The sequence below is a fragment of the Loxodonta africana genome, chromosome 3 (assembly GCF_030014295.1).
Source record: "Loxodonta africana isolate mLoxAfr1 chromosome 3, mLoxAfr1.hap2, whole genome shotgun sequence".
NCBI classification, from domain to species: domain Eukaryota; kingdom Metazoa; phylum Chordata; class Mammalia; order Proboscidea; family Elephantidae; genus Loxodonta; species Loxodonta africana.
This window is the reverse complement of record NC_087344.1, coordinates 2,885,908-2,897,370: the sequence shown is the minus strand read 5'-3', so window position 1 is coordinate 2,897,370 and position 11,463 is coordinate 2,885,908. Positions and strand designations below refer to the sequence as shown.

The window sequence follows — 11,463 nt, the reverse complement described above, 5'->3', positions numbered from 1 at the left end:
AATTCCTGCAACTTAAGATTCATGGAGTTTGGTATGTTTGAGTCCATCGTTGTGGTCATTTGTTCACATTTCATTGACGGTTCCCCTTGTGTTAACTAACCCACTAACAAACATGATATCCTCCTAACAACTGTTTTTTTTTTTTTTTTTTTTATAAAAAACCCTCTCCCACCCTCCCTCCCTCCCCCCCTCGTAACCACAAAAGTATGTGTTCTTCTCAGGTTTACTATTTCTCAAGATCTTATAATAGTGGTCTTATACAATATTTGTCCTTTTGCCTCTGACTCATTTCGCTCAGCATAATGCCTTCCAGGTTCCTCCATGTTATGAAATGTTTCAGAGATTCGTCACTGTTCTTTATCGATGCGTAGTATTCCATTGTGTGAATATACCACAATTTATTTACCCATTCATCCATTGATGGACACCTTGGTTGCTTCCAGCTTTTTGCTATTGTAAACAGAGCTGCAATAAACATGGGTGTGCATATATCTGTTTGTATGAAGGCTCTTGTATCTCTAGGGTATATTCCTAGGAGTGGGATTTCTGGGTTGTATGGTAGTTCTATTTCTAACTGTTTAAGATAATGCCAGATAGATTTCCAAAGTGGTTGTACCATTTTACATTCCCACCAGCAGTGTATGAGAGTCCCAATCTCTCCGCAGCCTCTCCAACATTTATTATTTTGTGTTTTTTGGATTAATGCCAGCCTTGCTGGTGTGCTAACAACTGGTTTTTAATGATGCATAATAACCAATATCTTTCTCCTTAATAAAGGGGAAGATAAAAGCAGTCCTGTGTGGTGAAAAATTACTATAAACAAATAACTTCCTGAAGGGTTGGAATGTCTCTTTAGAGAGGACGCCAGTGCACACTTTATAGCATATCTTAAGGGATGATTCAAGGTGTGGGGCTTAAAAGACCCACCGTGTGGTATCATCACTACCTATACCTGAACTCCAGAAAGGGGACTCAGCTGAAGACTGAGTTCAAACATATGACCAATGATTCAGTCATGTCTACATGACACACTAGACACTGTAGTTCCACTGAACTTCCTGGCTGGTGGTAGACATAGATGCATGGTAGGAGGGAAGGAGCAAGCTATGCTTGAGATGTGAGAACTCCACATTTGACACCCTGCCAAACCTCAGCATGTGTTGCTCTGCTTTAAATGCTGGTCCTGATTTATATCCCGTTTACTATTTTAAAACTCTAAGTAGATCACTTCCTAGGTTCTGCGTCATTCTAGCAAATTATTGAACCCAAGGTGGTAGTGGAAACAATCAAATTTTAGCCAGTTGATTGCAAGTCTGGGTAACCCCAGGAGGCCCCAAAATTTTGGCTGCTGTCTACAATCTTGGGCACACTTGGCATGCTAGAGCTGTGCCCTTTCACTTGTTAGAGCAGACATTGCTTTGGCTGGTTAGTCTGAAGAGCTGCATTTTCAGTAGGTTGGTGTCAGAAGACAGAGTTGGTAGGAGAGGCCAACAGGCACAGAGGCAGACACTAAGGTCCTACTGCGAGAGAAAGAGGTTGGGGCACCAAGACCTAAGCTTTGGCATTGCTAGGAGGTGGTTTATCACTGACGGAAAACCAACAAAAGCCACACTTTAACCATAGTACTGGTTATCAATTTATTGCTTCTGCTGCAGTATCCCGTTTTTGTCTCATCTGTGATAATGGAGCTGGACCTTTTCTCTTTGCCTGTCATCAGTGTACGCAGGACAATGAAGGACATTGCAGGAAGAAGGGGCTTTCATTCCTGGTTCCTGTGAGATCACCTGCCAGGCTCCTGGAGAGAGCATCTTTGTCCCTACTTTGCTCTGTGTGGATTGTCCAGTGGAGGATTCCTGCAGCCACAGCATTCTGACACTGCAGGTTTCCTCCAGCTTTCTCTTCGGGCAGGAGTGGCACAGCCTGAGCTCCATACACTCGGACCTGAGGACTAATCCAGGTGATACATCAACATGCTGTCCTCACAAATGCAGGGATGTCTGTCCGGTGAGCTGCCAATCCAAATCCCTCCCCTAAAGCCAGAGGCAAACACATCTGCCTCTCCAAATCCTAGCAGCAACTGGGATTATAGGCTTTTGGTGCAATATAAAACGGCACAGCCCCTTTGAGAAACAGGCTGGAAGTTTCTTATGAAGGTAATCATACATCTACCATGACACAACAATCCCACTCATAGGGATATAGATGAGAAAAATGAAAGCTTTACGTCCACTTAAAACGTTGTGCATGATGCTTATAGCAGTTTTATTTAAAAAGACAAAGAACGAAAAACTGGACATTCAAATATTCTTAACCTGATGAATACACAAACTGTGGAATATCTATACAACATACTACACAGCAATAAAAAGGAATAAACTATCAGAATGTATATATACATCCGTCTGCATGAAAGAATCTCAAATTCATTATACTAAATGACAGGAGACAGAATCTAAAAACTCCATAGAGCATGATATGTACATATGTACATGGGCAGGTGCCAGGGATTCATGACTGAAAAGTGGCAGCATGATGGAATTCTGTGGAGGAAAAGAGAACTATTTTGTATTTGCATTGTGGTACTGGTTATATGACTTGATACATTTGTGAAAACATACTACTGTCCATTCCAAAAGCAAATTAATACTTTTAAATATAGAAAAACGTAAAAGTAATGAAGGATGACAGCAAACAATTTTCAAGTTAGGCAGAAGCAAATGGAGTACAGAAATCACTTAGTCTTGCCTTTGGGACAGATCGCTACAGGCTAATTTGTCTGTACACACAAATTTTTTTAATAAAACTGCATCATTATGTACATATTTTATATCTGGCCTATCACACATTAAGCTACAATTGCTTCTCCTCCTATGGACTAAATTTTTCTGCAGAAATTCATTTAGTGTCAGTACAACACTGTGACATGTGGCCAGGCATTTATCTAAAAACTCTGTTCCTGTTGGACACTGACACCATTTCCCCTCCCTATTTTTACAATGTAGCACAACTATCAAGGTACACCATTATGGTACCCAAGGATTTCCAAGAAATGATTCTGAAAGGAGAACTGCTGGGTCAACATGAGGCCTATTTGAAGGCTTTTGCTACCTGTGGTCACCATTTCCCCATCCCTTTACACGAGAAATCAAGGAGGAAGATCCCACTGCACTGTGGGGCAGAGGAGCTCTGTATAAACCTCCAGGCCCTGCAGCAGCTGTGCACCCAGGTGGAGCAGCAGTCACCAGTACAGCCCACTTCAGCAGCTGCAGCCTCAACCTCTGGCCTAGTGCACGCTCCTTGAAACACAAAATTACCAGAAGCAGGACTGTTTTAAAATACAGGTTCTGTGCCTCTGCTGGACAGATGCTCCACTGCATTAGGTCAGGCTGTGGATCTGTGCGGGTCCACCAACTCTATGTATCCCCAGTGGGACCCCTCCTTCAATGAAAATCCCACTTCTCACAGCACCATCTCAGAGGGACACTATTTTGAAAAAATTTTCCATACAGTTTCCTCATTAGTAAACTAGGGATCATTATAGTTGTGGAGAATAATTAAGAAAAGCAATGGAAAAAAGTTCAACACTAAACACAGAGTATAATCCAGATTCTTTAAGAAAACACTGCTTCGCATACAAGGAAGGCTAAAACAAAATACCTAAAATAACAAGAGTGGTGAAATTTTAAGTGATTTTTGCTTTTCCTTGTAATTTTCTTTTAAAACCAAATTTTCTACAATGAGAACATACTGCTTTATGTGGAAAAAAATTATAAACAAAAACTAAAAACAGTTGATTTAAAAAAACAACCAAAAAAACCTCACAGTCTGACACCAAGATTTTGTAATAGACAAGTTTTCTGTAACGGAACCAAAGTAAAAAATTTTTTTTCTGCACCAAAGTAACATTTTGATTATTCTCCAAAGTCATGCATGACAACTGAAGACGCAGTTTGCTTACAGTTGCAGAGTGTCTCCAGTGTGTAAAGTATCACATAAGTCCGGAGGAAGGATGGACACTGAAGGTTTCCCTTTCTTTTACATTCACAGGATGTGTCATGTGTTATCCACTGTATTATTCCTCATCAGTGTACCTTCTCACGTATTTTCCAATGGCAGAGAGAGAACCGAAGATGTTCCCTCATTCCTTACATTCCTAGGTCTCTCTCCACTGTGAGTTCTTATATGTTGAGTGAGAGATGAGGCCTGGCTAAATGCTTTTCCACATTCCTTACATCTGTAAGGCCACTCTTCACTGTGAGTTCTTATATGGTTGATCAGATGTGAGGACTGGCTAAAGGCTTTCCCGCATTCCTTACACGTGTAAGGCCGGTCTCCACTGTGAGCTCTTATGTGGTTGATGAGGTTTGAGAAACGGCTAAAGGCTTTCCCACATTCCTTACATTCATAAGGGCGCTCTCCATTGTGAGCTCTTATATGGTTGGTCAGGTTTGAGTAGCGGCTGAACGCTTTCCCACATTCCTTACATTCATAAGGCCTCTCTCCTCTGTGAGTTCTTACGTGGTTGATTAGGTGTGAGGACTGACTAAAGGCTTTCCCACATTCCTTACATTCATAAGGCCTCTCTCCACTGTGAATTCTCATATGGTTGATTAGGTGTGAGGACTGCCGAAAGGCTTTTCCACATTCTTTACATTTATAGGGCCTCTCTCCACTATGAGTTCTTAAATGTGTAGTGAGGCTTGAAGAATCAGAAAAAGATTTCCCACATTCCTTACAATCATAAGGCTGCTCTCCACTGTGAGTTCTTATGTGATTCATTAGGTTTGAGGCTCGCCTAAAGGCTTTCCCACATTCCTTACATTCGTAAGGCCTCTCTCCAGTGTGAGTTCTTATATGTGTAGTGAGGTGTGAGGACCACCTAAATGCTTTCCCACATTCCTTACATTCATAAGGCCTCTCTCCACTGTGAGTTCTTATATGGTTGATTAGGTGTGAGGACTGGCTACAGGCTTTCCCACACTCCTTACATTTATAAGGCCTCTCCCCACTGTGAGTTCTTATATGTCTAGTGAGGGATGAAGCACAACTAAAGGCTTTCCCACATTCCTTACATTCATGAGGCCGCTCTCCACTGTGAGTCCTTATATGGCTAGTCAGCTTTGAGGACTTACTAAATGCTTTCCCACATTCCTTACATTCATAAGGCCTCACTCCACTGTGAATATATTTACTGAGGGATGAGGAAGAACTAAAGGTGTTTCCATATTCCTTACCATCATAAGGATGCTTTTCACTTTGCATTTTTTTATTTTCAATGAGAGCAGAGAACTGACCAAAGTCTTTCCCAAATTCCTTACATTCATGAGGCCTCTCTCTACCTTGACTTCGTATATGTGCAATGAGGGATGAGGAACAACTACAGGTGATGCCGCATTCCTTACGTTTATCAATTTTCTGTCCAGTAAGAGTTGTCACTTGAGTGTCTAGGGAAGGGGAACAACTGCAGGCCACTCCACACTCCTTACACTCACAGGCATGGCTTCCAGCGTGAGATGTGACATGATGTTTAAACGAGGAAGGATTCGTGAGAGCTTTTCCACATTGACGGTGTTCAGAAGGATTTTCTCTAGCAGGAATTCTTTTGAGACTGATAAGGTATGGAATCTTGCTGAAAGGTTTTCCACACTGATTACCTTCTTTCCCTTCTTTACTTTCATGGAGGCACTCATTTGTATGACTTCTGTCAAAAACAGGCAGCATGCTGTTAGAATTCAGTTTATCACTTCATGTACAGTACACAGAAAATGTGTGTGTTTACTGCCCTGAGTTATCTCATGTTGAACAGGCTGAATCGTCTCATAGAGGTCAAGTCCATTACTGTCAGTATTTCTAAATAACGGGGCTTTCTGGTAAATGTACACAAGTGAAATGTTTCCAATACTCAAGATCTCATTCACATTTATGAAAATACAGTATTGTGAAAATTATGTGAACACACAATTTTAGAGCTAGTTTTATACACACAAACATACAGCATAAATGTCCTGTAACTTAAGACTCTCTCTTCAAGTACTACTCACACTAATATGAATGATACTCACCTCACGTAACTCCCCTGGTTGTTGTGCTGCTCTTCAGTGCCATGGAATTCACAGATGTCTCCTAAAATGCAGTACCAGGAGTTACTTTTTATGAATCGCTTTACTGAATGTTCACTGGACACCATTTGTCCTTTACTAACCTGTTGAGAAACTGACCCAATAATTTTAAGTGGAGTATCACAACATGAAACAGAATGGTAAGGAACTTTTATGAGGAAAAAGGCACCTGTGAACGCAGAAAGACTTTGAGGCACTTGGATCTTCCAGGACTTGGCAATGGTCAGAAAAGGTATGCAATTTACTAAAAAATAATTGCTTGATGATTGAAAGTGACAGCATTATAAATATGGTGTAATTAGAAAACATACTAGAAACGGCCTGCAAACTATGCATGTGCACATAGGTAATGTTAAAAAAAAAACAAGGAAGATCTGTTCCATTAACACAGAAGTTATGAGAAGACTGAGGGAAACTAGAAAAAAAAAAAAGAAAAAAAAAAAAGCTCAGGTACATGTGGAAGTTTAGCCTCCTCAAACCAGGAGAGTTTTTCACGTTGATTTATTCAAGGGTTCATCGTCCGAAGGATTCTTGCTTCCCTCGTGCTTCCTGACACTGTGGCACCTCATTCTCCTTAGACCTCTCCTTGGGAGAATAAATGGATGTGACTGATATGGTGTTCACGGGGAATGGCAGATTATGAGGGAAGACAGTGGACGGCACCATTTCCCTGACATTGGACCAATACTTTGGGCTCCAGAGTCTCTATAGATGAACTGGTATGACTTTATTTTTAGCAAAACATCATCTTAAATTTGTAAAAAATTCAGTAAAACTCTGAGGTACCAATCCGCAAATCTAAGTCCAAAGTGATCCCTGAAGCCACTGTGCACCATTACAACACTTAAAAGACTGTCAAGGCTTATATTCAGAAAAGAAATACAAACTCAGTTTAACAGGTAGACTTTCATTTTCAGGGGAAAGACTCTACAAACTAAGCTCCATTACAGCAGTGAATGTTCACCATGTGTTCCAATATATTCTCATTCTCAACTCCAACCGTGAAACATCAGCAATGAGTAAAATATATTCATTCATTATAGAAAAAAAAAAATTTTAAGAAAATTGACGTCCTCCTTACCAACTGAGACCAGGTTCCTGAAGGTTTCCATCATCACGTCTCTGTAGAGTCTCCTCTGAGCAAAATCCAATAAAGCAAACTCCTCCTGGGTAAAGTCCACGGCCACATCCTCAAACACCACTGAGTCCTAAAACATCCCACATATTCTGGATCAGCAAGGTATCATCTTTCTCAATGTGTGTGAAGACTCGAGTGAGGTTATCAGTGCAGGAAATGAAGAATTCATGGAAAGGTCACAGAAGCTTCTACGTTCTACTCTAGAGTTTGCCCATCAACCTCTTCCTTTTGCAGTCTACATTTACATCCTGACTCTTACCATTCTATCTCATAGGTTTAACAATAATTCTAACACATGGAACTTCTCTCTCCATAGTTTGACACTCCAATTCCCATCTCATTCCTTGGTATATTTATGTTCCAGAACAGCCAGAACACAGACAAGGGAAATTCTCTACAAATGAAAGACCTATTTCCACAATTTCACCTTCTTCCATAAGACCTGGCAGAATACTCAACAAAACATGAAGCAAGATGAAATATTAGTAACTAGGAATCAGTGACTGCTAGTTCTTCCTTGTGTCCCTCACCAGGCATAAGAGGTCTAGAGGTCCACACAAAAAGGCAACCTAGGTCAACAGTAGGTGAGAAGACCACCTGCCGAAAAAATGGATAATCTAAGAATTATAAATTTTTATATGTCTATTACCACTTTTTCAATAACTCCACAGTTGCACTGTCATTCTGACTCTGTGGAAAGAGACAAGAGAACTAGAAAGTTAGCAGACCTCAGGTGAGAGACAGAACATGACAATCTAGATGTCCACACAATTCTCAAATTTTTGAGCCAACTATTAGTGACCATATCACTGAACAAACGTATCCCCTATTTCTGCCAAGGCCATAATAGCATGCCCTCTTGTTCACTATGATGAATAGGTTAAGATTCCCATTGTGTAAGTAAGTTAAGCGCAGAGAGTTTAGCAGTTAATTTGCCCAAGAATCCTAAGAAACTTACACTCCGGCCCTGTGGAGGTTCTACTTCAATTTTTTTTCACCTCAGAAGCTCCTAAAAGGCATATGAGCATATGACTGCATGAACACTCATGTCTGGAACTGTAGGGCCTACTGGAACATGTCTGGGCTGTAGGGCCCACTAAGGATTAGACCTGACTGGCTTCCACATCAGTAAGGAGACAAAAGACTACCATATCACACTTCTGATGCTGAAATGGGACTGAACATCAGAGCAGCTGCAGGATAGCTATGTTTCTCTTGTCAGGGCAGGGGTGAGTTGCCTAGGTCATCTCCAGTTATTTTTGGTAGGATGGTGTCAAAACAAACTTCCATCCCCAAGCAAAATTCAAAAGTCTCCTCCATTGCAGGGAGCCAGGTTATGTTGCTCAAAGTCATCAAAAATTGTAATACACATTACTACAATATTTTTAATGATAAAATGTTGCATTGATTGAGCAACTACAATATGGGAAAGGTTTTAGAAAAACTATTACACACCAGCTACAATGATTCTATTAAACACACATTATTTGAAATAGGTTCACAGTTACTTCAGGAAACTTAAGAGATAATTGATTGTGTGCTCAGTGTTGCCCAATTAGAATGCAGATGAGCCAGAAGTCTAAATTCCTCACAACTCCATTTCTGTTCATATGCATACACTTGTGTTATTATCCTGGCTGTTATTCTGCAGTAACAACATAAATGATCTAGAGCCTGACTGGGTACTATGGCAAGGACAGAAAGGAAACACTCTACTCAATTCAGACAACCTTGAGATCTTCCTCCCAGGAAAGATCTGTGTTCTCAGGCAAAACACTTGCCTTAAGGTCCTTATCTCCAGCTCCTTCATTTAATAAAAAAATGATTTAGGTAAAATTTACACAGAGCCTACTTCATATCTGGGCACAGCAGATACAGCAATGAAGAAAAGAGAAATATTCAAATGCTCATAGAGACAAGGGCGGGGCCAAGATGGCTGACTAGGTAGAAGCTACCTTGGATCCCTCTTGCAACAAAGACTCGGAAAAACAAGTGAATCGATCACATACATGACAATCTCCGAACCCTGCCCATCAAACACAGATCTAAAGAGTTGACCTGAGTGACAAAGACAGAGAACGAATAACCACGGGGAAGCAGCGACTGTTTTTGGAGCCTGGAGCCAGCGTCCCAGTCAGGAAACCTTGGCGCCGGGCTTTAGACTGGGCACAGGAGAGCTGAGCACGGCATCCTGAGACGGCGCAAACACGGGACGCAACCCTAGCCCCCGGAAGTGACCTCGGGGGAAGCCCAGCCACTGCACGCAGGCAGCGTAGTGACGCGGCTGACAGGAGGAAAAGCCACCAGGAGGCGGCGACTGGTTCTGGAGCCTGGAGTGCGGTGTCCCAGCCGGGGAACCTTGGCACTGGGCTTTGGACTGGGAGCGGAGGAACTGATCACGGCTTCTGAGACAGCACAAGCACGGGACGCGGGCCTGACCCTCGGGGGCAAATCTCGACCCAGCCAACGCACACAGGCTACACACCCCTCGGGAATCTCAGATAAAACAGTCATCACCAAACAAGATAAGTAACTTTGTTTATATTCCGGGGTGCTACTCTCTCCTATTTATCTGATCTCTCCCCCTCCTTCCCAGGAGGCTTCATTAACATTCGAATTTCCTGAGCCAGAGAGTGAAGTGCGCTGTGGTTTTTCTTTTCTTTTTTGGTCTTTTCCTAACCCATTCTCCTGGCCTGAGAGAAGCAGCTACAAAAAACCCAGGGACCAAAAATCCTTCCCTAATTGGACTAAAAATACAGAACCAGCTCCAGCCAAACATATGTGATCCACAGTCTTGGGCTTTCATCCCTACAGGGAACAAGGTGGCTATTATAATGCAAAGGCAATTCTGATAGGGATCTGACTATAATTGTTCTAGCGGATTACTGGAAAGACAAGTTTCCCAGGTCTGATACCTCTGCGTATTCAACAGAGCCCTCACTGATCCACAACAGGGAACTGGGGGCTGAAGCTCCCCCCAGGCCACCTAGCCTCCTGCCTTAGGGGTCTAAGGTACAGCTGCAGAGCCCACTCACCAAAGTGCTTTAGGAATAGAGACACACCTGCCTCACTGGCACTTGGGGGAAGCCTGTCAGCATCCTGCCCCCTCCGGAGTGTGAACCCCTGCTGCTACTAGAATCTGGTGCACACAACTATCACCACTACTTCTCTAGGTGGATAGGTGACAGTCTGCACCACACACTTGATGACCCAAAATCAGATCCTACTCAAGAACAGTGAAAGGACTCTTAGGCTTATATATCTGGTAACAGCCCAAACCAGCCGGTAATAGGACATAAGTGATTCAAGGGCTACAACAATCCAGACAGTGCAATCTAGTAGCCCATCTACATATATTGAAAGAAAACAAAACAAGATAAGACTCAGTGAGCAAATATAGAATAAATCAAATGCTCGTAGATCATAAAGTCTATGGATGTGGACAGTAAATAAACAATATAGATTTCAGATGTTCATCAACTTCAACAAGTCCCAATGTACAAGACACAAGATCCAAAGGGGTCCAATGATCTGCAAGCCCAGAAGAGGGCAGAAACACTGCTCATTCCTTGAAAAGAAGAAAAGCTCACCAGCAATAGGCTAAAACATAAATTGGGACTCTGGAAAATTAAAAGCATCATAAACAAAAAGTATAGAGAAACATGAAAATAAACACATATTAAGGATAGAAAAAAAACCAAAGACTCCACATTTATAGACTGGCAAGGAGCTTGGAAGTTATTATTCCTGTCCTCAGTATGAGAAAAAATCTTGAACAAATTGAAAATGAACAACTCTTCTCAGATCCAACAGAGAATTGAAGTCATAGGGCAAAATGCTTCCCTCAAAATTAGAGACACAGACAGGCAAATACAGAGAATGACACTCTACAAAAGAAAAAACCCTGGAGGAGAAGCTGCTGCCAAAGCCAGTACTGGGGGAGAAAAACTTAAACTGAATTGACTAACAGCACGAGACTCACTCTAGATCCGCTTCACAGTTAAAAAATACTAGCATGCCCAGTCACAGGGAAGCCCCCCTCCACATTCCCGAGTTTTAGTTCCAGGAGCCCTAGCAGATTCTTATCGTGATGACTGAGAAAAAAAAAAAATCCCTCGTGCTTCCAACAGGGAGAGGGAAAAGGAGCCATTTTGAAATACACCCAAAACATTCTGTTCTCCTTAAGAAGGCTTGCCCTCAAAGGCT

At 41.9% G+C, this 11,463-nt stretch overlaps 1 protein-coding gene across 17 annotated transcripts in view; it reads right to left on the bottom strand.

Moving 5' to 3' along the window:
• Positions 1 to 532: 532 nt before the first annotated feature.
• LOC104847125 (zinc finger protein OZF-like) overlaps positions 533 to 11,463 on the bottom strand; it is a 181,325-nt gene continuing 170,394 nt past the window's right edge. For 10 of the 17 annotated variants that reach the window (XM_064280188.1, XM_064280189.1, XM_064280185.1 and 7 more), the window contains 3 exons: positions 7,201 to 7,327; positions 6,063 to 6,213; positions 534 to 5,701 (listed from right to left, as the gene is read on the bottom strand). In XM_064280188.1, coding sequence (XP_064136258.1) covers positions 4,096 to 5,701; positions 6,063 to 6,213; positions 7,201 to 7,327 — 1,884 coding nt within the window. In that variant the 3' untranslated portion in view covers positions 534 to 4,095. Of the gene's footprint in view, positions 5,702 to 6,062; positions 6,214 to 7,200; positions 7,328 to 11,463 lie in introns of all 17 variants that reach the window. The other 7 variants (XM_064280193.1, XM_023541237.2, XM_023541234.2 and 4 more) reach the window with 3 other exon arrangements.